Source organism: Manacus candei, unplaced genomic scaffold (genome assembly GCF_025592945.1).
Source record: "Manacus candei isolate 608988 ecotype Guabito, Panama unplaced genomic scaffold, ASM2559294v1 h1tg000028l, whole genome shotgun sequence".
Taxonomy (NCBI): Eukaryota; Metazoa; Chordata; class Aves; order Passeriformes; family Pipridae; genus Manacus; species Manacus candei.
In genome coordinates, this window is record NW_026138076.1 from 35,733,474 (window position 1) to 35,760,464 (window position 26,991).

Here is a 26,991-nt window from a genome sequence, read left to right on the forward strand (position 1 = left end):
TCAGCTCATTGCAGTAGCTGTATATAGCATCCTATCCACTCCCAGGCCTGCAGGAAATCACACATGTTCAATGGAGAATGCTACAGGACAAGTAAGAGGTGAGAAAAAAACAAAAACAAACCCCACAAAAAACCCTGGAACCTCTGTGTTCCATAGTTGTTCTTTTGTTTCTTATGGAGTCTTGGAAACACGGTCATAGCTAAACTGCTTTCACTGATTAAAGGCAGAACAGGAAGGATTAAATGATTAAACCATTATCATGTCTTTAAATGCCGGGTGAAAGCTGGTATGCACCCGTGGAAAATCAAAACAGGTGCCACCCCGGCCCAATTTCAACAACCCTTGCAAGTAGAGGGAATAGTTCCTGCGTTAGTAACCAGCCTTTCAACTGGAAAGACTCTGGGTAAATGACTGTAAAGCATCTTAATTAAAATGAGTATGGTGGTTTTGGCTTGCTCAGCCTGTCTCCTTGTGATTTGTTACATCACATACCATCACAAATTTGGCACAACTGGCATTGCTTTTATTGAAAATGTGACTCAAGGAGAAAGAGAAAATGAAGACCTGTACAACAGTGTTTCATTTCTTTGGAGTGAGAGTTTAGAACCTCACTTGGTAGCATTCTGCAGATAAGATTTTGCCTCCCTTGCAGTTAGCTCCTACTCTGACCTTGACAGCTTGACTATGCCTCCAGAGAGCATGTCTGTCCAGTTTCATGTAGTTTACCTGCCAGTTTCATGAAGCTGATGTTCAACACTGAATACTGATAAGAATGCACTTACCAGAGGAATACCGACTTTTCATTTATTGAACAAATATTAGGCATAATTCTTGGATGTCATACACCTGTGCATCTGAACACATCACTCCTCTGAGCTGGTGCTAGCGAATGAAGAGGAACTAATCTGATGAGTCCATAGCAAGAGGCTAGTTGCTTTTTAACAAATCAAAGAAAACGAGCATCTAGTTTTGAAAGTCGGCAAATGTTCCCACTTGATGCATGTGAAATAACCACAGAGCCAAATAATCTCTTCATCTCTGTTTAAATGACTACATAAAGAAACATGCATCTGTCCGACTTGTGCAAACAATTCATTTAAGTGAGCAGCTTGGTGCAAGAGCAAATTAGCAAATTTAGTGAATTAGTGAATTTAGCAAAATCAAATCATAGGAAAATTGTCTGAGAAAATTTGTAACAGAAAGTTGAGTTCCTATTTAGCAGATCTTGCAGTGAGGTACACCAGGGCATAATGTCTCTAAAAAGTAGGTGGCACACTTCTGCATCATTACTATGATCTGCCCCTTCTTAGAGATAGACATTAAAGTTTTAGAAACATATTAATTTTTTTGCCATGTCTACAGGAGTTAAAATCTCATACTGACATCAAGGGTAACATTTGTAAATTACTTTGGTTTCACAATAGGTTTTGCTTGGCTAAGTGACTTCACATTACTTAACTTGTAAGAAGAAACTCTTGTGGTTTGCTGTCACATGATGCTACAATCATTTAGATTAGATGAAAAATTAATAACAGTCCATAGACCAGGATCAGGAAGCTTTTGTGTTTTGACCTGTCAATCATAACATTTTTATGAACAAGGTTTTCTGCTTTCATGAATGGTAACCATGAAGAAGTAATCTTTAACAACCTTTTTTGGTAAAAAATACTGGACCTTCTTATATTTTGGGACCGGTTTCTAGCAGAGGCCTTACCAACAATATAAGGATTTGCCTTAATGACTAGTAATGTTACTCCAGTTTCTTTGCCATGTTCAGACCACAGTCCTCAATGGGCAAGTAGCTTTTTGAACTCCAGTAATTAGTCCTGCCTTTAAATTCCTGTACTACAAAGGGAACAAATTAGTATATGAGGGCTCTAAAAACAAAATTGCAGAACTTAATGAAGAAGGTGATGCTGACACAATAGTTTAGTTGCCTTTTCCGTGCAAAAGTATTCTCAAAGCTGATGGGCTTTGAGAATACTTACCTACTCAGAGTAGCCTGTAAGGTCAACAGAACTGATATAGAGGCTGGGGCAATTACAAACGAAACACAGAAAAGGAAAGGTGATGAGGACAGGGAGTGTTCAGTCCATCCCTTTATGGACCTTGAGCAAGGACTTACTGACAGTACAAGCATTTTGTGATAGCACAATATATCTCAGTGCCTTCCTCCCTCTCCCCATCTTCATACCTGATGGCCAAACTCCACAGCTTGGTACAGTCTAGATTTTTTCCCCATTTCCTTTAGGGAAGTAAGTAGCAGAATAAATAGCAAGGAAGGAGACAAAGACTCAGAGTGTCAGTATATGTAGAGCAGGATGTCAAATCACACCTAAGAGCAGTCTTTTATTTTCTTCTGCTTTTAAAATTTTAATATTATTGGGGGAATGAGATATAAAAAATAAAAAAAAAATGCAGCAAGATAGCTAAAGATAACTCCAGAGGAGGTAAATGCAAGGCTACCAAATACACGAAAACAGCTTCAAGGCAATAGCAGAATTTTTAAAACAAATATGCCTGGGGAGCAATTTTTCTGTGCTTGCAGTCAGCTTCCAAGTGTGTTCCCTCTGCTGAAGGGAGCATGTGCTTAACACATGTGCTGGCTCAGGATTAGGCAACTGACAGTTGTGGGTATTGCAGGATATGCTGACATTCCTTAGCAGCTCTACTGGAAGGGGATTATATATCTCAGTGATATCAGCCTGAGAGAGACCCTGGGAATAAGGAGACTGTCACATGTCAGTAAACGGTCACTTAAAAATGTAAGCTTTGAACACTTCTATCGCAAACCTTCCCCATCCCATCCTCGTAACTCAACTGCGAAGCCTAGGAGGAACGAAGGGCATCAATTACAATGAAACCCTCCTTTCCAAGAAGCAAATCAGCCTTTCTGGCCACCAGCTGTAACAGCTCCCCATGGGACCCCCTGCCATCCCACCGGACCCCAGCAAGCAAGCTGCCTGCACAGCACCTGTACTGGAAGGCAGGATGCAGTGCTGGCAGTGCTGTGCCCGGCGCACAGTCTCTCTCGTCCCCACTGCCCCAGCAGTTCATCCTCCAACGACAGCATTTTGAAAATGTCAGGAAAGAGAAGGCAATTTCATGTGAGAAATGTAACACTGCAAGTCCTGACCTCTTCTGACCATCACAGATCCTGCTACACTTCTTTCCATGACAACAATTCGTCTCGTGGACTTAACTCCAACTTGTGTAGCTGTGTTTGCTGGGCAATTATACTTTCTTAAATTATCCCGGCAGTTTCAATTAGCCTCGGTGCTATTCACTTCCTTTCAAGATGCCGTGAGTGTTAAAGCATGCTGACAAGCAGCTGTTATGTTTCACCCAAAAAGTGACTGCATGGCAGTGGCGAGTGAAAGCCATTCCTGTGCAAGCAACGTATCCTTGCCCAGGACTAGAAAATGCTTTGGGGTTCCTTGGGGGTAGTGATCAATGTTACATAAGTGTAGAGTAATAGTTAGTTATCAAAGAGTAGAATAACTCACTGCAATGTAGCTAGGATGCTCTGGGTAATTTCTTTTTTGTAATTTAATATAATCTTGTAAAAACCTTCTGCTTTTGGTGGGTGAGTAGAGCTTCATAGCTCGAAAAAAATGAAGTGAGAACTATTATAAATTCTAGTCTGTACACTTAACACACAGCAACAGCCACAATTTTACTTATTTCAACAACAGAAAAAAATCAACAACACAGACAAGAGAGGTTGATAGCAAATGCATTATTTGGAAACCATTGTCCAGGCAGATACCATCCCTGCACTGTGTGCCTGCCCCACCTGCTCAACTCCTTGTGCACCCAGTGTGCCAGAGATCACGCTTGTTTTGTTCATTTGTCAAGCCAGGCTTTTATCCTGCTTATCCAGCTTCTTACTCAAGCCTTAAAATAATGCATGAAGCAGTCATCCCTCATTTCCTCTACCAAACCACTAGGAATCCTGTAATATCAAGAATTTGTTCCAAAGAAGAATAAAACCTCTCCTACTTTCATAGTAGCAAAAAAAAAATAAAAATAAAGCACCATGCTACTTTTAATAGAAAAAACAAACAAATAAACAAACAACAAAAAAGGGGTATTCTCCAATGGCCTATCCAAGAAAGGGAGATTCCAGCTAATAATCAAAAAGATGTCGTCTACCAAATGACATATCTGTGTAGTCAGACAACTTAATGAAATCACTGGTAATATTCATGCCACACAATCAATCAGCAGCTTACAGCTTCCCCAGACACCAACAAAATCCTGTGACACGCTTGCTTTGCTATGGAAACAACTTGATATTATATACAGTATTCATTAGAAGGGTGAGTGGTATCAGAGCTACAAAACTATACACCCAATATACTTCTGCTACTAATAGCATATAATATACATTTACGTAAGATTATATCTTCCTTCTAATTATTTCATAAGGCAGACTTCAACTTGAAATCAAGGTGGTTTTTTGTCTAAAATTTTTTCAATGTTTTCAATGCCTGTTTCTCCTACGGCTTTTATTTCTGGTTCCCCCAATATTTTCAGGGAGAGATAACAACTTTGTTTCTTCAAAAATTAAGCAGTGTATCTCAGGACCCTACAGCAAGACAGCATAAAGCTGAGATCCTCATGACCATTTCCTTCCACCAGCTTCTCTATCGATATGACTTTCCTAAACTTTGTGTAAGCTATTTTGGAACATAAAAATTCTCTGTCTGGCTTTCCCCCTCATTTACTTATTTGGTATCTCTAATGTGAAAAAACAGTTTTTCACATTATCCAAGAGCATGGACATAGATTTTCAAAGTAGTATGGAATCAAGCATAGTTTAATTAGACCCTTTAAATCTTTCTCTTTCTTGTGTACGTCTTAAAAAAAAAAAAAAAGTCTGTTTCAAACAACTGACTACTATTAATACTACAGTATGCTAGCAGGATTTAGCAGTGAAACACCTACCAATATACTGAAAATGGGTGTAGTACTACCAAAACCCAAGCTGATAAGTGATTTCTGTGCAGGTAAAATAATTCATCACTTGGTGAGACAAAGTTATGTCAAACACGGAGCACAGTCAGTGACTTAACAAAAATGCAGGACTATCATATTGCCACAAACATCTGTCTTACGCACACACACTACCAAAAATGCAACTTCAAAAAGAGTTGGGGCTCTTGTTGTTGTTTTCTTTGGGGTTTTTACCCCTATAACGATAGCTAACTCAAAGAAGTTAAACAATGCTAGAATTAAAGTGATCTAAATTTAAATATTAAATTAAAAAATTCTTTACCTTGCCCTTAAAAATAGACTTGCTATTTGACAGGGAAGTACAGCAATGACAGTACATTGCCATCTTGAGGCTGGCTAGCAGAACTGTATGTCCCAACCAAAATACATCTATTTTTTTACCAACCACAACAGTAATTTAGCCAGAAGTACCAAAGCCATTATAAAACACACAGCATTAACACCCTATGTTTTTGCTTTATTTTTATGCCAGGAGTTCTGTAGTTTCTTTTCAGGATTGGATATACTTTTAAAGGGGGAAAATCCTTAACAGTAGAACAAAAGCAAACAAACAGAGCTGTTTAGCATATTAGACCCTGTCGGAAAGAGAATCAGGACTATTCATCTCATATTAGCAAGAAAAATCTGAGGTTAAAGCTTAATTAGTAATAGAGATTTCCCAGATCCTTGGAAATTACTACTCAAGTTTAGTTCACCACCAAAGAGTGATTCAGACTAAAAGATTATCCCAAATTACTACTTCATGTAACATTACAAAAACAGTTACACAGTTACACATTACACATCTTAATACAGATATGTTTATAACATAGGAGTGTTCATAAAGAAAACAGCACGCTTTCCAGACATAAGACTTTCTGGTGTGGGTTTAAAGGGGTAAGAATCACCAAGCTACATTCAAAAGTAGTACCTATGTAAATTGCCCTTGCAAGAACCTTTACACAAATCTCTGTAACACAAACTGATGCAATAATCTGGCACCCTGCTCAAATAAAACCTACAGACGTCAAATACGTAAACACTCTAATGTTTTAGTCTTTTTTCTTTTATCTTTTTTTTTTTAATTAACTTCTACTTCTGAAAAGATTGCTTGGAAAACACGTCTGTTGATATTCCCAACCCTGAAACAGCATGGAATATGGTTGAATTTACAGTCACACAGGAAGCACCAAGTTGAAGCTGTGAAGTGCATATATATATAATTGATTGGTATAAATGCTTTTAATAGAGGTCAGAGACATCTGATTTTGCTTGTTTGTGAAACCAATTACATCTGTGAGGCTACTTACAAGGGCTATTGGTTTACTAAAATAGTTACATTGGTTTTTCTTATCCTCTTTGTAAGCAAACTGGCCTGTACTCAAAACCCACAAATGGCTATTTGAAGCCTGTTATTTTTACACCCAAGGTGAAGTATGTTTTCCTGAGCTATCCAGAGGTCTTTAAGCAAACAAGAAAAAGCCTCTTTGAAAGTTACCTGCTTGGTTTGGAGGCTGCCAGCCTTTGGCAGAACCCAGGGGTCCCACTGGCTTGAGGGCTGCAGCAGATGTGGTGCTGGCGGGAGCAGGTCTCGCATCCGCGTTGTCCTGGCAAGCAGGCACGCTCCTTGCTGGGGGGGTCGTAAAAGCAGAGGGCTGGGTGGCTTCCAGGGAATCACTGTTCAGAAATGAGGGAAGAATAAATAAAATGCCTCTTGCTAGAACAAGAGAATTTGTGAAATGGAGATGGGGAGAGATATTCCCTCACCCTGCTGCAACAAAGCAGCACCCACTGCTCTGTCATCACCAACAAACTGTTTTTTAACAACTGGACACTTGACACTTGAGTAATGTCTGCCAGAAATCAATATAGTCAACTAAATCCCTTCATGATTTCCATTTAAAATAAGTAAATGTCAACATGATACAGGTTAAAGTAGAACCCTTGCTGTAAATTTAGTACACTCACACACATTTTCAATACCTTTTTTTTTCCCCTTGGAAACTAGGCAAATACTCATATAGGCAGATTATACTCGTACATCTTAATAAAAATCATCAATCTAAAAGTGACTGAATTAAATGTAATATTGTTCTATAGGCCAGTGCTGCCCCAAACAATTAAATATTTCAAAAGAGTTGTAAGTTTCTTTATTCATCAAACAACATGCACAATATTTTATATTGTCTCTTTAGAGTAGTTTACAGCTGCTTTTATATTTTAAGGGCTAGCAGAACTCTTTTAGCTCTTTAAAAACACACATGATGAAAACTGAACTTAATCACAATTCATGTAGAGTGTAAGGAGCCACTAATTATGCTGCCAACAGGAAAATTTTTCATTTCTCACTTGCTTTTGGGAAGCTGAAAAAAAATATTTTCATTTTAAATATTCAAAGTAGAGGAGTAATTGCTAATGAAGGTCATTTGCAAACTAAAAAGACCACAAAACCAGGAAATTAACTCAACAATGTTGCAAAATACAGCCCAAACCATTCCAAATACATATTTTGCACAATTTGAAAACCCACCAGTTAACACACCAGAAGCCTTGTATTCTTTCCTCTATTGAAGGAAAAGAAATTTACAGCACACGTGCACCATGCGTATTTCACTGGGGTCATTCACAGAATCATAGATTGTGCCAAGTTCATAAAGTAAAAATCCATGACCTATTTTTACTTTACAAGTGCTGCACATGTACAATATGGCCTTGCCCCTACAACATGCAAGAACTTGAACACAACACGAAGCCAAAACACAAGTTCATAACCTTGATTTTTTTTTGTCTCTAGATTTACAGGGTAAATAATTCACGTATTTCGAATCTTCTTATGGGCAAGGGATAAAATATATTATTCACAGTTTAGAGAATATCTCTGAATGCTCAGTTTAATGAGTAACAGCTATTGTGATTGTAGGCTTTTGGTACCAGAGGTATCTGTGTTGAACTTACACTGATGGATTTTCTATACAAAGTGTGCACAAGCCCAGTGAAGCACAAAGTGAGACCCTGCATTTTGTTATGTTCAGATGAAAATTATTTAAAGACATTTGTATAGTGCAAATGGAGGCCCTGAAAGTACACATCGGTCTTCTTAAAGGCCTAGGATACAATTCTTTATTATGGCAGATTTTGAGGCAGTGGAGATACACTGCATAAAAGTGCTATTGCAGACTGAAAGAAAAAGGATAGGGAAACATTCTCTGATGTGAAGTATCAGCTCAGTAGTCAAAGATGACAAGGTAGTTTGGGATTGGCTTCCACTATGAAAAAAATTTGTCTGCAATTTCATAGTTACAGAAATGTCCTTCTGTACTGTTGAGTATATTTGACACATAACCCATCAAACCCATTCCAGGCCAGAGCTCCACTGCAACTTTAAGAATTCCTCATTAACACTGCTGGTGCTAAAAAAAGAAAGTTTCCTCCTTCTCCATCCAAGAGACTCATCACTGCTTGTCAGATCGCTTTTTCAGTCTAGCTCCTCTTTACTGCCTTTGTATTATTTATGATTTATGTGTTCCAGACAAATCATCTATCATAAAAAAGGAAATCCTGCTGAGTCAGCAGCTGTCTTGTACAGAAGAGGCTCCTTGACAAGCAAAAATAGATGTAAGACAGTCAAAAAGAGTACCCTGCAGGTAGAAGGTGGTGAGGAAGCAGACTGACCACATGTCCACAAGGTTGATTGTAATGCTGATTGGAAACTCACTATTGCTATTTTTCTGGTTTATTTCTAAGGCTTGTGAATGATGTGGTATGCTAGTTCATAGTATATTCTGAGTTGGAAGGGATCCACAAGGATCATTGAGTCCATCTCTTAAGTGAATGGCCCATATACGGATCTCCTGAAGCAACAGATTATTGGAGACACTTCATTTAGAAATTCAGTGAAATCCTAATGACCCCAAACTAAAAGACAACTATAAACCCAGGTATAAACTACCTGTGATTTTTTTTATCACCTCTGGCAGCTTATGTGCCAGGAGCATATTTTGACAAAAAGCTTCTCAAGGGAAAATCTTGAAGCCATTATTCTGACAGAGAGGATCATGCTGGCCTCAGGGCAAAACTTCTGATAGGTCTTGGACATCCTTTGTACCCTGTGTCTGGTTCTTTCAAGCAAGAGTTGAATAAACTCAGGCCGCCACCATATTTCTTGAATTACAGCCTCCAATCACAGTTGCCTGAGAGTGCACATGCAGTGTTCTCTGTAGAAAGATATATCCATCTTTGTCTTCCTTTCAAAGACATGCTGCTCCTTCAGCAGAGTCTCCCTCATGAGAGGTTCAACCTTTGAAATGCTCAACTTCAGATTCATGCTGCAAAATTAATTCCTCAACATTTTACTTTATGTTCTTCTACACTAAGAAACACTCAAATTCCAATTATTTTTATCCATCTTTATAAATATAGCGATGGATCTTTTCAGAAGCACACTTACCTTCTACAAAGTGGCTGTACAATACCCACAATTAGCTCCACTAATATTTTGTAACTCACTAGGATATTGTAAAATGATGACCCAAGTTTCACTATCTAGAAACTACATGATTTGAAGAGACAAAAATATGCACTGAAATTCAAGGACATTAACAGGTTATGGAAGAGAGCTCCCATCTGCTTTTCAGTGCCATTACTAGGAAACCGAGGGAGAAATGACAAACCTTATGTATTTACCAAGTTCCATGTGAGTACTTTCTCAGACTTTCCAGCTGACACTCATTGGTCAGGCTCAGGTCAAGAACATTTTGATATCAGAACACTTGTACTATTATTAATGACACACCTACCTTCTGTCTCTAGTATTAACATTTTAACTCTGTTTCATAACTCTGAACAACTCCTTCTCCAGCTGATGAATACTTACAGCAAATGTGAAAGTTTTCCATGATGAAAACTAATGCAACCAAGAGTCACATCCCTGCAAGATGGGAATGCTCTGCTGTCAAGCTTTGGGCAAGGAGTTTTAGCAGTGCAAGAATGAAGGAATGGTGAAACATGAGTCTGATAGACTCAGTCTTGCATCCTGAAAACCTATGAGAAGTCTGATTAACAAGCTATAGGAAGATTAGTCAAAATAATTCTGGAAGTGAGTTGCAAGGGAAACAGATTGCAAAAACAGTCCCAGAAAGATTCATGGCAAAGAAGCAAGCCAAAGATGCCTCTCTATCTTTTACATATGCTAGCTTGCACATAACAGACACTGTTGTTCCATGGAGAACAATTCCTATCACACAGTGCAGCCTTTTTCTATCAGAGTGAGTACATATATGGAAAACACAACTTTCTGGGGAGCCAGTCTGAAGCCTGGGGACACACATAGGGTTCCAGTGCCAGTGCAAACTTTATCCTGAGTTCACAAAAGGCTCCCTAGACTTACTCTCTCCTGATCAACAAAAACATTGTGGAAACTGGCAAAAAAGGAAAAACTCTAGAAAAAGTAATAATTCCTCCTCCTGTGTGGGAGGACGTGGGTCGAGATCACCCATGAAATAAGCACCAGTTTTTCAGAGACCAGGTTGAACACATTTCAGAATATTTTAAGAAATTTGCACTGGAAAATCCTTCTGAATGTCTTTAGAGGTTTTGATGCTCTGCCTCTCCATCCCCCCACTCTTTTTTTCTTGAAAAAGAGAAAAAAGGAAAGAGAAAAAAAAAAAAACAGAAAAGAAAAACTCATGATCTGTGGCTATAGATGCCTAAACCTACCTCCATCCTTCTATTGAAACTCCTATATAATGCCACCCAGAATTTCTTCAACAAACTTTAGAAAAGCTAACTCAAGCTTCTCTCCCAAGCAGGTTCAAGAGAAAAACAAAACCAAGACACACACAATCAAAAAAAAGGGAAAAAAAATGGTTTCTGGTACAACCAAGTACAGTATGATAGCCTTGATTCTGCTTTATGTCTTCTAAAGCCAAAATGGTTTAACAAAAATAAGACTTCCCTTGCACTACATATTGCTGCCTGATGGTTCTCTGTTAACCCCAAGCAGACAACGAGCATACTCCAGAAACCTAAACAAATGACTTACAAATTATATACACAATGTTTTGCATAGCACTAAAGAGGGAAAAAATAAAAAAGGACTTTTTTAATACAAACTTTTTAAAAACATTTGTATTAATGAAACTTTGCACCTTCAAAGTAAGGAAAGGATGACTTGTCTGCCATAAAAACCCTGTAAGTAAACTGTTGCAAAGCTTTGCAGCACAATATTTAAGCTTTGCTGCTTAAGTCATACAAATCACATGATGTATTTTGTCCAGTATTAAAATACATGATAGTTGTGCCTATATACAGGATACCAGAAAAAGGTAGGTATGAGAATTATGACAAAACTCTATGAACAGGGGAAATACATATGCCTTTTTTGCAAGGGTTTTCTGGTGTAACAATAGAGAAATAGAAGATGACAAACACTGGTGCTGACCAGTGTTCCCACCCCTACAAATCCACGGTCTCAGTCAGAATTTCCTTTTCATGCTAACCTAGCACTGCTCCAGTAACATGCAAGAAAGAAGAAACGCAAAATAGAGAAACAAAGAGCAGAGAAATTCATCTGGGTGGAGGTTACTTCCATATCAAGTTACAGGGAGGGAGTATGTAACCCTTCTGTAAGCAGTGCTCTAACAGAAACAACTCAAAGTGTCTTTGAGAATAAGTTTCTCTCAGTTAACACCAATGCTCATCTCACAAGGCCAAACTGTCCTTTTTCTAAACTAATTGTATGTGACATAGTATCAGGAAGATAAACCAAAAGTCATGTCAAAAACAAAAGACATGTCAACACTCATTCTTGCTGGTGTTTCCCAAAATTTCACAGTGCTTCTGCCTTGCAATTATTTTTAAGGTAATAAAATAAGAGCTCCAATTCTTAGACATGAAAGATATTACATACATCATTTCCTTTCCTGCATATGTGTTGTTTGTTAAAAACCACAAAAGCTCCATAAACTTAAGGTTATCTCTGTTGCCATCAGGATGAAACACTTAGCTTAGTGAAAGATTTCATGGTTGTTATAAATCCAAAAAAGGCCATTACTGAGGAGTCTGGTGGGGAAGAAAACGTGTGGATGTTCAGCACAATTTCAGGCCAGTTACTAAGTCAGAAAAAGGTCAAGTTCTCTGGCAGCTACCCAGTACAGAGCAGTTTAAGATAGACAGCTTTTTGGAGCAGATGGTGAAGTGAAAGTGATAAAAGAGAGATATTTCTGGAGCACCCTTACTGCAGAACAAAATCAACACACAGTTTTTGTTATAGCTATAATCTTCTTCAGTTTTTCCGCAGAGATAATGCAAAGAAGTCCAAGCTACCTTGGTAAAATAGATTCATTACCTTTTCATGGAAGTTGTACAAGATAGAGCCAAAAAACACAAACTCCAAAGCAGTTTATTTACTTGGCTTTCTTGGTTAAGCCAACTTTTTCTTTGAACAAGACAGTCTACTATATACTGTCATATACTCATCTACTGATGAGTATACGGGACATTAGATTTCAGCTCTCCTTCTTTATCAACTGTTTAATTGTGGGAAGAAGTGAGCTGCCATTTAAAATAACATTTCACATGACATTTGTGTACATATGTAATTAGGTGGATTGTAATGCAAAGACATTTTAATACCTAGTTTCTCACACTTAACGGGTATATTTCTCTCAAATCCATTATTTTTTTCTGACATAATTGATTAGTGTTGCTTGATCTTTGTTGAAATTCAATGAGAAATTCACTGACACTACATTTATCTTCTTTTATGTCCTTTTCATTCATGTTTCTCAAGCCATACAATAAAGGCCATCCTCCTTTATTTACTAGGACGAGACAGCACAAAGCGTCATTTCTTTGGCTCCATCTACTGGTCATCTCTTCTTCCTTACCGGTGCTGGCAGCTTGGGACTAAGGATGAGAATATGGAAACCAGAAATAACTACCCTCATATGTTGTATGACATCTCCAGATCAACACCAGCTATTTTGGGAAAAATCCTTTTAAGAAAATGCAGTTTATGCATAACATTCTCTGGACTAACCATACTGCTACATCACATTTCCCAAATTTCAGGTCATAACTTATTTGGGGTGTCCCTAACAGCCTGAAAATTATATCCTTCCTTTATGACATTATGAACCAGGGTAACCTGGCTATTGCAATGGCTTAAGAGAAAATTCATTTTTCACACATTTAAAAATTACCTTTAAAATCCCCTAATAATCCATGTTTGTTTATTTCAAGCAATTCAGCCTGGATCCAATACTGATATGGTCTTTTAAGAAGGCTTATATGGTCTCTGTACTCCCAGTATACCTTCTGGCTCCCTGGCACATCTCTCTCCAGCTCCGTCAGTTGGAAGAGCAAAACAGATTAAAACCCTCCAAAACTAGACTTTAACTATGGAAGAAGGAATGAAGTTCTCCACTGTTTCCTGCCTTTCCCAACAGACAGTCCCATTTACTTGTAAGTGACAGCAACCAAATGGAGCCACTTTGGGAATCTCAGCTTTCTAGCAGGAGTGAGTGAGTGCATCTCCAAAGAAAAATCTTCAAAACAAGGACAATTTCTCCCCATATAGTGAGCAAACGATGGATAAACATAGAGAAGAAAGTTTCCATTCATGTAACAATCTGCCTTTACTTGCAGCTTATGCCATAAACAACACACATTAGTGAGTGAAGGAAGAAAAAAAAGGGAAGTCAGAGAATTCATTTTCACCACCAATATTAGCTCTACTAAAGTATCACCAAATAAACATTACAGCTAAAGAACAAAGTCTTGCTGGCAGCACGGCCTGGGTTTCACCTGTAGTGCACAAACAGGTATCAGAACTCCTGGAGAGGTTTTCTCTTTGAATGAGTACATAAAAAGGTTTTCTAATAGGTATCATTCAGTGGCAAAAGTAAAATTAGTATTCAAAGTTGTGATATATCACTACAATTCTGTTAATATTCCTTTTTGTTCTTTCTGAAGTAGATATACCACAACATTAGAAATTTTGATACAACTTAAGACTGTTTGTGCCTAATAAACTTCTATTTCCCCTCCCCAAGGTTAGGGATACTTTAGCCTTTCCTAGTGACTGAGGTCACCTCGGAATCCATAAACAGGAGGAAAGAACTAATTCTTGTTACTCAGAAGAAGATTCTACATCAAGTGGATCTCAGCTCTACTTATAATTGGGCCTTATCTCTAGAAGAGTCTAACTCTAGTGAAAATGCAAATAAAACCCCACAAATTATTTCTTCCTTAGCACAATTTAATACATACTGCCCTGTAAAATAACCAAATAGAATTCTGCCTTTGCAGCTTCCCACTTAAGCAAGAGTTAATGTAGCTGCGGTCAGGAAATGAGAACAAACAGTCCTGTGCACTGAACAGAATCAGCTCTGGAACAAAGGCCCTAGACAGCAAATAATTTTTAGAATAGTGATTTGCTGGACTGCATACCAGTTGTTTGATTTTATTCATTACAAGTGAGTTTTGAAAAATAGCAGCTCTTTGTTCCTGGAGCACCCTTGCAGCCCAACACGCCGCTTACTCACTCAAGGAAATGTTGCAAATAATTCACCCGGATAGATGTTTTAAGCCAGAATATCTTGTTTCTTCTCCAGCTGGCTATTTGGAGCAATGGTGCCTCCCTTGGAGGTTCACAACACAACACAAACAGCACCATGCATATTAGAAGGGCACTTGATGATGGTGAGGAAACCTTCACTTACTACGGTGGACTTGCACAAAAACCATCAGCAGGACCAGGGTGGAGCTTAGTTCTGCAAAGGGGTGAAATCAGTAGGATTTGGGGTTGGTGACCTCGTGTCAAAGACCAGAATAGGCACACTGCTTCAAGTGTGCAGACAACAGAAACATCCTTTGAAAGAGAAGCTGGTTTCTTGTGAGTCCTAAGTGCCAACCGTGCACCGCACTCGGACAATACCTCTTGCTCTTTGGCAACTCCAGAGCACTTAGGGACTTCCTGGAGGGTCCAATAGCCTGCAGAGGAGGCTTAGCGACAGGTGTGGTGAGCAGGGCATCCAAGAGCGAGTGGTAGACACCAGGTTCGGAGAGTCTAGCAAGTGTTTAAAAAGACCCCACAAACAAGCTAGGTGACCACACAAAGTTTGAGTTGGTTGGGACCATTGGGAACCCCAAAACCCTTAAGAAAAGCCAAGGATAAATGATGTAGGAATTATGCCTAAACAACAAGTCCACAAAGTGGACGTTGCACACTTCAGGGGATGCACAAGACAACCCACAAGAGTGTGAGAAGAATTTACTTTTTTTTTTTTACCATTGATAAAGTAAAATAAAAAGTAATTGGGAAATAGTGTTTATTTAATCTTTTTCTTATATTTTTTAATTTTCTGGGTTTGTGTTTGATTTATAATGTACATAATTTATTAGTACATTAGGATATCTATGTAATTTAAAACATAAATGTACACATTATTGCACAATCAAAAATATTTCACTGATATGAATGGATGATTGAAAAACTTGTCAAAATTTTTACTCTTAAGCAAACCTTTATAAAAAGCAATACAGTAAAGTCTTAGATGGAACTCAGAAAGTTGTTTTCAAACATTGAAAAGTTCCTCGACAATACAGATTATTCTTTGTCACCCATGCAACACAAATGTTATTTACAGTTAATTTACTAACTGAACTGTAAAACAGGCGTCATGAGGAATAGAATGGTAGAATTACTCACCAAGGTTCAGAGTGACAGTCTGGAGGTAAGCTAAAAAAAGGGCATGGGAGCCTTGGACATATTCTAATGACTTGCCTACCACACTAGTGTGAAAGAGCTGATTTCACAGCCTTGCCAGGGACCAGTTATTCTTGTGTGAACTTGAACTTTCTTAAGCCAAGCTAAAAAACATTCCTTTTAAAGTTTATGTCTACCTGGCCCGGACAGCAAGAGCAGCAGACACAGTAGCAGCAGCCACGCTCTTAATTTTTGATCTCTGCTTGAAAGGAGAAAGAACTGAGAGAGGAGTGGGTCCAAGGATCGGCAGACTTCTCGAGGGATTTTCCTGCAGTACTTTTGTAGCACAGACGCTTTAAGCCAACAAAGGAGAAAACAGAGAAAGCAGGAAGATTGACAGAGACACAGTACAATATCAGACCATATTAATCACTGGAAAGTTACGTGATTGTAGGTTTCCAGCTCACAGAGATGTGAGGCAATGTTATTAGCCACTTGAATGCTAATATAGAAAACAGCAATTTTGATTTCAACCACAAATAAAACCTTCCCTCCACCACATGAGCATTTAGCATCTGTCAGCCTTCAAATTCCACATCCTAGACCCCGCCTTGCAACCCTGGGTCATTCCCACTGAACCAGGCCCCAGAACACTTCATGTGGATCCACATGAGTCTCCCTGGTGTGGACAGAATGAGCCTTGAAGATAATTTATCTTCTCCTCTTTTTTCATAATAAACAGTAAACATAGAAAACTTCGGAATATTTGCTGATATAGCTTCATCAGATCCATTTTTAGCCACCTTTATCAAATTCAGCATGCCACTCACCCCCTTTTCATTTTCCCTACTTATTATATGGGTGGAAATGAATGTAAACAGACAAAAAAATCTGAAAAAACTAGACTGGCACTAGACTGGCTTCAAGGTAAGTTCTACACTAGTGAATCTGTAACTCAGGTTTTTATTTTAAAATTTCAAGATTATCCACTGAATTGCTGTATATTTTTTAAAATAACTACAGAAATCAACGGAACACTCCGAACACTTACATAACTATATATCACTTTTCAGATTTAAATGCAAAACCAGTGCCTGAATACCTTGCTTACACCTAGTGTCTTCTGTAGATATACCTTAAAAGATTTACCTTGTATGACTTATAGATGATTTAGATTGAAAGCTTGAGATTTTATTGAAAGAATTTGCTTCGCAAGTAGGCAGAGATGCTTCATGCCTGCCCAAAAGCAGCAAGAGAAGAAAAGTTGTTAATCAAACACTTATTACACCCCTGGCAATGCTAACTAAAGCTCAGGTGGAATTAATTTAAGGATTTTTTTAAACACCCTCCTTATCCATAAAAAAACAACAAAAAACCCCCACTCAACACCCTCCCCCCAAACACAAAACAAAACAAGACCCCAAAAACCAGATATGATTTAATATCCTGTAGTGTTCATTATGGAGGGAAGCACTTTCTTTCACTACTGGTATGTCCCATCACTGCACAAGTTAATGCCTGTATTCTCTTCCAAAAACTTCAGGCTATTTGACAGTTTAAAAACACACACTCTGTAGCAAATATGACTAACCTTTGAAAGTCTGGTGAATAAGATGTGGAATATCAAAGCACCATGCATTATGCACACTGTGCCTTACCCCAAAACCTTCTTCCACACTTGGACACTATATATTCTCCTCATATCACCAACTTTTGCCAACGCAGTCCTTCTACCCGTGACTGCTTTTCCTCCTCCATCAAAGGTCTGCTTTAATTTTTAAATTATTTTTCTAACTTTTGCCTAAAAGCTACTTGAATTTCTAATTATTATGTAAATCGTCAGCAGGTCAGGAAACACCTGTAAGCTGCTCCATCATTACAGCATCATCATCAAAAAAATCAGATGAAACTGTATGACTTTAACTAAAAGAAGAGAGATTTAAATTAGATATTAGGAAGCAATCCTTGTGAGGATGGTGAGGCACTGGAACAGGTTGCCCAGAGAAGCTGTGGACGCCCCACCCTGGAAATGTTCAAGGTCAGGTTGGATGGGAATCTGAGCAACATGGTCCAGTGGAAAGTGTCCCTGCCCACAGCACGAGGTGCTGGAACCAGATGATCTTTACAGTCCCTTCAAACCAAACTATTCTGTGCTTCACTGTATGTACAATTACAGTTTCTGATCGTGCCTTCCTAACACAGGTGGGCTCGGATGTACCTGGCTAGAGCAGGAGGCAGCCCGAGGACCGTTTCCACACATGGGGCTGCAGAAGGCGGCCACCCCACTGGGTCAGCAGGCAGGGGGAACTCAGCAGTCTGCGTGGCCACAGCACACTTCATGGGGAGATGAGGTGCTTCATCAGCTGGCAAAAAGCTTGCTGCGCCTGGAGCAGGCAACTCCACAGCTATTTTCCTGGTTGATGTTAATTTCACAAGTAGTTATAGTGAGATGAAATATGGAGAAGAAATCTCTCATTTGATTAAAAATACAAAACAGTAATTGACAACTCTTTCTACCTGGTGTTTTGCATCTTTTGTAAGAAGAATAAGTGAGTAGCAGGTGAGGGCTTTTTTTCCTTCTTTCCTGCGAAGCAAATGCTCATTCCCTAGGAATCAGACAAAACTAATTTTTGGGGCATTTTCACAGCTGAAGTTTGAGCACTTGTTTAACCACAAAACCAAACTATTTGGGTAGTTTAAAGTACTTACTCAAAAGACAGCAAACTTGAACAACAGCAAGTTGTATATTAGAAACTCTACCTAGTGTAAGTAGATGACACTTTAGGCATTGTGGCTACTTGGCTGCTGGTATTTAAAATCTGAAAAATTGAATGGAGATGAGGTGTACACTTGGGTAAGACTTCCAAAAGGTTCTCAAACAAAAGTTCTATGAAATAAAAGGAAGCAAAAGGACAAGCAGCATTCTCAAGAAAGTAATATTTCTCCCCATATTTTACTTCCTCTTGCTTGTCATCAAACCAAAACAACCATTAAAGACCTGACAGTTTTAGTTTGGTCACCCTTAGACTTCCTCTTCTCCCCAGCCTGATGCTAATTTGCCAATTAAATGAGCAACTTCTGTCTTTGCAAACTCCCTTTTCCATGATGACTACAACTGACGGAAGTTGTTTAGGAAAACTGATGCAGATGTGTCAAACCTGTCAAAAAGGAGACCTGTCTGAGTTGAAGAGACTACAACAGCAGTTAACAATTCACGACAAAACAGGTGTATGCACAGATTCTACCCTTTCCTGGAGTTGACCTCAAGCTCTCCAAAACTTCACACAGCATCAATATGAAATTTTGCAAGTCATAAAAAGGGTCTTGAAGAAGATGAGGACAAGGGTGATAAGTAACACATGGTATATCCTCCAAAGGGAGAACAAGTTGACTCCAAGTCTTATTGAATACAAACTCGTTGTGTTTCCATTTTTCACTTGATTTGGCAGTAGCTAGAAAAGGACTAAGAAATTACTCTTGGAGATTTCTGCAGAGAATATTCTTGGCTGTCCACTTGTCAGAAAGTACACAACAAAAATCAAGATCAGTACCTACTATCTAGTACTATGTCTTTGTATTTATATCAGGCATAATTGCATTAAAAGAAAATATGAAACTAATTCTGTATGACTGTAAAAAGCATGTATATAAAAAAGCAATCTAAAGACCTGCTAGCATTGCATCTGCTTCACATTAGCTATGTGTTTTCTCAGGAAGTGCCAGATTCTGTGGTTTACATGGTCTAAGGTTGCCAGGATTACCTTTTAAGATGACTTTTTGCAGTTTTCTGGAAAGGCTGTAATTGCTCTTAAATATTTTACTGCTAAACTTAGAGGAGGACACTGCATATATGAAATAGACTAATAATACACTACAAATTATAGTAGTTGGCTATATTGCCATCCTACTAGTTAAGGCTTTTAATAAAGAACTAAAACTACAATAAAAAAGCATTATGAGGTCTGCCTTATAAGCAGTAAACCTAACTTTAATCCAGTAATCAAATCCAGATCCTTCATACATTTCACAGCAAGCTTTCTCCTTCTTAGTGGTTTAGTAGTGGGTGGTACAAATCACAGAGCTTCAGCCAAGGAAAGATGGAGCCCATTAGGAAAATAAGGACCTATGCCAGCCACTGACAACAAATGCAAGGCTTCAGTGGCAAGAGAAAGTCTACTGACCCGAGTGCCTGACATGGCACTCACCAGTTGCTCCATACAGATTTCCAATAGCTGCCATTTTGTAAAAAAGGGGGTTTGGAGATCAGATTTGATGTATTTCCCACCCAAAAGAGTGTTATAAAAGCAGCGACATCAGCTCAGTAACAAAACACTAACATCGAATATAGTTGCTTGTTTCATTTCAGGAGAGAATCAAGACTACACAGCTTTATCAAATAATTTATGTTCTCCTTCCCACACTCAATGCTAAACCTTTCCTCTACAGCTCTGCAGAAGCTGCTCAAATTTCTGCCCTTCTTGAGCAGAAAATTCTTATAATCTACTTTTTTGACTATTTGTATAAATACTTTGGCTCTTGTCCTGAACCACCATGAACATATCTGTCCTTTCTGATTTCTCATTTTGAAGCTGCTCTCTGGTTAGGTTAATTTTGCCAAGTAATAAATTTAGAGCCACAGGTCTTGAGTGAGAGAAGTTTTAAATTTCCTTTTCCTGGACTCAGATGCAGAGCTAGGACTTAGAAAAGACTCCTTGGTGCTCAGAACACTATAGTTGTTGTGGTATCTGCAAGGCATCCCTGCAGCTCAATAGAATCATAGAATGATCTGGGTTGGAAGGGATCTTAAAGATCATCTAATTCCAACCTCCTTGTTGTTGGCAGAGACATCTTTCACTAAACCAGGTTGATCAGAGCTGCATCCAATCTGGTCTTGAATACTTTCAGCAATGGCACAAGTGGATGTAATCACACTAGAGTTTCATTGGTAGGCACGAAAATCAATTATTGAAGCAGTAATTTTTCCCCTGCCCTTTTCATCCCAGGTTTCCTGCTAAAATAAAAATCCTCACCAGGAGTATTGCCATACATCTTCTGCATGTATTTTTCATCTTTGGTGATTTGAGAGAACGTGTTGCTGAAACATCACAACCAAATCTTCTTTACTGTATTGGTTCAAACCAAAGGTTACCATGAAGGTACCCACACCACCATCACCCACTATCCCTTCCTGCCCACTGTCATGTTAGCTCATGGAGGTACCTGCTTCTCCCAGACAACAAAAAAGTCTTCAAAAGATGACCAAACAGACTTTTATTTTGATGTCAGGTTTCTCCTCACCTCTCAGCTAATTGAGACTACTGCTTTAAAGGTGAGACTGTCAATTCCAAATCTTAGTATTAGTTTTCTAGTTGCAGAAAGCCCACACAGGTGTAGGCAATAGTATATTCTTGTATGCTTTACAAAAGCATGAGTTTCTGTCTAGGGGCCTGGCAGGACCAGGCATTGTTAATTTAATTCTCATTTTTAAAGGAACAGCTTTGTTTCAGTTTATAACTTTGTTCTTGTGCATGTTTAATGAACACTAGCTATCTGAAACTAAAAACCACTCCTGCACAATGAAACACAAACCACCAGAAAATGTTATTGACTTTCAATAAGAGCATCATAACGCTCCAAATTACTGTCACTGTCTAGTATTCATAGATGACCTCCAAACCACCACCAATCTTGCCAAGGTAAGCATCAGTAAAGCTATCCAAGGCCAGTGACAGGAAATTTTACAAGTAATCCTGTAGTTTCTTTGATTGCATCATAGCACATCACAGTGTTATGAAATTAATAATCCACATTTTTCTATTTTTAAATTCATATTCACTTCTAAGTTGTTCAGACCACTGAAAAGCTACTCCATCCAAGTGATAGGGTGGGTACCCCCAACAATGTACACACACTAAATATTGTGTCTTACTGTAACTGGTAACCATGAGACTGTTCATGAATTTCCTCAGCTTCATTTAATTTTTCTTCTTCCCCCTCCTACTATTTCCAGGAAAATCCCTAGTCACAGCAGATTAATGAAGTTTATTTTAAGTGAATGACAAACAACTGTCTCTCCTCCAAGAGAGACAAATCCAGACTAGAACATATAGATAGACTGTTAACTGAATCACCCCCCCACCCCCCCCCCCAGTGAATAATTTACCTCCCAGGAGCTGCTGTGGCAATATGTTCAGAAAGTCTGGGAGAGGGGACACTGCCAGGGCAGGAATCTGCTATTGGCAAAAGAGCAGCTGCAGGTTCTGGTTTAGTACTGTTTTCACTCCAGTCAGACAAATAAAACCAAGTGAAGACACACAGAAAAAGAGATTTTTTAATCCACATTAAAATAGTACGCAGAACAGGAAACACTGTGCATGAAAGTGTTAGTATATTGGAAAAAAAGAAAAAAAAATCCAAACCAAAAAAAAACCCCAAAACCCAACCAACCAACCAAGCAAAAAACCCACCAGATTCCCCCCAAAACCACCAAAAAGACTGTGGAGTTTTCAGTAAAATACAATTAGGGGGATAAAATGATGCAAAATACACTTAGGAAGTATCATGCTTTCAGTGAAGGTTGAGTGTGTCCTGCTGCTTTTAAACTCAGAAAGCCAAGTAGTATTTTACAGCTTTATATGCTTTTTGCTACAACTTTTTTGGGGTGTTAGTTTTGTGAAGGTTAAACTATATGTTTCTCAATATTTTTCATATCCTTTCTTTTATTCAGTTGCGATAGGAAAAAAACCCAAATCTAGAAAATGTTGTCTTAAAGCTCTCTACCAGAAGAAAAGCACCTATCAGACATATCACTGTAATACACAAAAATAAAAGTAAACTACAACTTAGAGAGCAATCACAGCAACAAGTTTTGAACGGACTGAATTAGCCACAGGGGCAGGTATTGCCGCCGTGGGGTTTTTTTCTTATATTAGCATGCAGAATCAATTATCTTAATCAAGTAGGGACCCTTAAGTGCTGAAAATTATTGAATACTTAGGAATGACCAGGGAGCAGACCTTGTAGGTGGTAAAAGCGTGGATGGAAATTCTGGTGTAGGTGGCATCTCCAAAGTCAGGGTAGCTATGGAGTTTTTATTCAAATTAATACAGGTATCCTGGGCTCCTGCTCCAGCAGGTAGATCTGCATGTATGCTTTACATATATTTATGACATAGGGGAGAAAAAAATAAATACATGATTTATGACAGGTTGTTTCAGGACTGACCAAGAGTAGGACAAATATTTTCCAGCTACTATGGATTAACTAAACTACAAATCTGGAAAATCCAGACACATCTTCACTCAGGACAATGAATTGGTTTAAAGCCAAAACTAAATCTATACCTGGTTGCTCAAAAGGAGATGGCTAAAAGTGAATATGTAAAACAAATTTGGAAATACGGTGCTGCAGAAATAGAACTAATTAGTTACTAAAACACATAAATAAACTTTATACAAAGGTCAGACACTGCCTTTCTGTGTTTTAAGTAACTGCAATTTACACATTTCAGTGAGGGCTTTCTAATTCTATTTCTTGTCCTTCAGGCTTTTCTCTGAAAAATCTATTTTATCCACACAAAAATCCCTAGTAGTTTACAGTTTAAAAATAAACAATAATAAAAAACCACACAGAAAATCTCTCTTGGACAATGCCTGCCTGAAAAGCTGAATATTACTAAATTGGGATATTTTTCTGTAGATGACTGATGAAAGAGAAGTTTCAATTTCATTATCATATTCATACTGCTAGGAGATTTCTAAAATTTAAGCTTATTCATTTATATCAAAAACCATTCTGAATATTTTTTCAAAGATCAGATGTATGCTGGGAAACAGACATGAGCTAGGGCATGTTATTCACATGCAAATGAAAAAGTGGCCCATTGTTTTGGAAACAGTAACAAAAAGTCCAAAATTTAACACCAGTAACTGTTGTGCATGGGGATATCGGGTGAAGAAAAGACATCTTTAAAGCAGTAAATGAAATTAATTTCACCATTCATAAAACATTTTTGGAACTAGTGATTTTTTTTTTAATTATGAATTTATAGAAAACTAATAATTTTAGTAGCCTTTCTCAAACTACTCCTATATCTTCAAAAGACAGACTTTATCAGAGGTTTCTATTCTTTGGATTATTTAGAGAGGGTTTTTCTTCTATTTCTCCCTAAAGCAATTCACCTTTCGAGGGATAAGAGCTGGTGAGACAGATAAACATAATGGTAAGTTTAATAATGACATGAAAATATTCTCGTTACCTAGAGACATCCCCAAAACATAGAAATACTTGAAGGTCAAACCATTCTGCCTTTAAGAAGAAACCTTTACAGAGAGTTTAAGTGATTACCTTTCATAGTTTTCATTGCATTGATGTTCTCTACAACTCCCATCTGTCTTTCCATTCAAAAAGAAACTATAGAAACCCAGCAAAACAATTTTATACACTACTTCACATTCCTACTTTAATATGTGGTATTCTATCAAATGATTATATTGTGGTGTAAGTGCACTCAGTAACACACTTGGGTTTAGTAACACAGTACTCACTATCAAGTTATGTGATGCAGGGGACGACAGAAATCAAACTGATGGGCGCTTCTCATCAAAACAGTCTTTAGTGAAATTATTAAAGTGAATATTTTCTCCCACTGTCCCTAAGGAGTTAACCCAAAAGGTGTGTAAGATGTGGTATCCCTTGCTCCATCATTACCAGGGCAAATCTAGTTGTACTTTATGTTGTGCATTGTTAGGCATCCACATTGGTGACTGTTAGTGTTAGATAACTTGGCTATTACCTGAAGTCTCCATTTTCTGTTTGTCTTTTCCTAAAGATAAAATGACAAATACCATAAGCTACTGCTGTACTGCATAGCAGCATAAACCCTCTGAAAAGGAAACACAGGCTTAATATGCTTCCACAGGTCTCTACTCCTTTCAAGTTCCCAAGTTGTGCAAGAAAAAAACAATCCCCCCAAGTCTGCAGAAGCATCTGTTCACACGACTAATTCCAACAGAAGACCGTGTAGGTCAGCTGCATAAACACCAAACCAAATGCAATGGTTCTCATTGAGCAATTATGAAAGACTGGGCTTTTATATGTGCTTTACAATTCACCTTTGAGATCTGAAACATTAGCCGGTTCAATAAATGCTGCAAAAGCCAAAAGAGAGTTTTATTTAGAAGAAGAATTACTCCTGTAGCCCCCCAAATAGGTCAATAATTTTATTGATTTCTGCAAATCTCGTGTTGATTTTGACAACACAAACACATACCCCATTTTTAACATGATCAGGAACTCTAATCCTGTGATAGTTTTATACAATTCAGATTATTTCTAGTATGCAGCAGGGATTTAATTGTTTCTCTTCCTATAACCTGTGAAGGTGCAATGAAATTTCAGCTCCATGCATGAGAAGACTATCCAAGGAGTCCAAGAGACTCAAAAGAAAAACAGACAGAGCTAAGATAAAAGCAACTTTTATTAAAATACTCTTCAAGCTTCAGAACGCATAAATTAATGAATGTGTAGCTACTATAATACATTATTTTACAGGAGAACCATAGGGCTGTGAAGTTTTTATAAACACAAGAAAGCCTATAAGCTTCACTCTATAATAAATAAATACTACTGTCTTATCTTGTGTTGAAGCTCTTACAGGTACACAGCAACATTCTGCTCAATTATTCTTTTTTTTAAGTTTTCCAAAACATGAATATATTACTAGTCTAAGCAGCAGAATCCTTATATTGAGCTTTCACTTCAATTCACAACATTGGAATATATATTTTTTAATTTATTTTTTCTTTGCTTAAAAGCAGTCTGTCTTCTTGCTGTACTTTGTAAAACATTTACAACCACTCTAAAATTGACCTGCTAGTCAAATCCAAAATAATTGTCCTGGTAAGTATGACAGCTTGAAATAAGTGCATACAGTTTCTCTTCATCTTCTTCCCCCAGCCCCAAAATCAAGGTAATACAATTTCTTATTCTTTTGTTCCAAATTTTCTGCTTTCTAACAGCCTACAGTAACTGAAACTCAGCAATGCAAATGACTCCTTTCAGGCAAAAAAAAAAAAAAAAAAAAACTGAAACAGCCATCTCCTCCCCCATGTTGGAAGATTCAGTCACCCAAGTTGTTCTGTTTTAAATATGTAATTTTTTGTCAACTAATGATTAGCACAAAAACATTTTCATCCCATTTTTTACACGTCAGTAGGAAAGTGTTAGAAAAGTATAGAAAAGGCTAGAATTTCTCTTGCAGAAAGGCTAGTGAAATAAGTTTTCTTTTTTCTCTCTTTTTTTCTTTTTTTTTTTGCAAAGCAGATGGAAAAGAAGAAAAGAAGGAAGTGTTTGTGTTTTGCTTTTGCAACTTGGGTAAGATCACTGGACATTAAGAACACGTGCTGAGACTTCATGGTGCCAGTCACGTAATTTTGTATATTTGGGGCTAATGACGTGGCTGTGAACCTTTTCCCTGTGGAAAGAAGTGATAGAAGAAAAATAAGAAAGAAAGAAAGATTGTCTCAAGCAGTTTCACAAGTGAGCATGCAAACTCCATGCACTATTCCTATCACTTTGTTTTCCTCTCTGTCAAAAAGTTGGATCCAGTGTTAGTCAAAGTCTCATCGACTTTAAGAACGATTAGATTTAGCCGCTGATTGGTGCTCATTTTGAATAACACTTATTCCAAAGCAAGGAGACAGGTGACCCTCATTTGCAGTCCAGAATAACAGTATTTTCCAGCTATGCCTTGCAATCTGATGAACACTCGCAAATCAAAAACGCCTGGTTAGACTCAGGAAAAGGAAAACACATCAACAAGCTGACCTCATACAGACAACCAAATCAGTCCAAGCTTACAGAAAATCTCTGCACAAACTCCTGCACAAACTTTACTACTGGACTGCACCAACAGATTTAGAAAGGTTTGTCTCTGGAGAAAAAGATCTTGGTTTTTACATGCTGAAGTAAAAGGCAAAAAAGAAGCAATATTTTAAAAACATCAAGATGTCACACAAATGCACCAAACACTACAAGTTAAGAATTAAGACATGCAAAGTATTAAAGTAATAAAAATGTAAAACATCAACTCACTTAGTCTTCTTTGCAGCTTCATTTTCTGGTTCTTTCACTGAAAGAAAACAGAAAATTTTTATTTTCTAAGGCACTAAATACACTGTACCACCACACTGAGATTCTCTCCTGTACCAATACATTCACCACAGGAAATTACAACAACACTTGTTAGGACTCTTTGATTCTAAATATGCCTCAATGAACATGAG

General features: G+C 37.9%; 1 protein-coding gene across 12 annotated transcripts in view; it reads right to left on the bottom strand.

Annotated features, from left to right (window-relative positions):
• The window catches only part of PDLIM5 (PDZ and LIM domain 5), a 126,635-nt gene that overhangs the window by 20,746 nt on the left and 78,898 nt on the right, over nucleotides 1–26,991 (bottom strand). For 9 of the 12 annotated variants that reach the window (XM_051789764.1, XM_051789762.1, XM_051789763.1 and 6 more), the window contains 2 exons: nucleotides 26,801–26,837; nucleotides 6,497–6,675 (listed from right to left, as the gene is read on the bottom strand). In XM_051789764.1, coding sequence (XP_051645724.1) covers nucleotides 6,497–6,675; nucleotides 26,801–26,837 — 216 coding nt within the window. Of the gene's footprint in view, nucleotides 1–6,496; nucleotides 6,676–25,166; nucleotides 26,181–26,800; nucleotides 26,838–26,991 lie in introns of those variants that run through there. The other 3 variants (XM_051789770.1, XM_051789772.1, XM_051789771.1) reach the window with 1 other exon arrangement.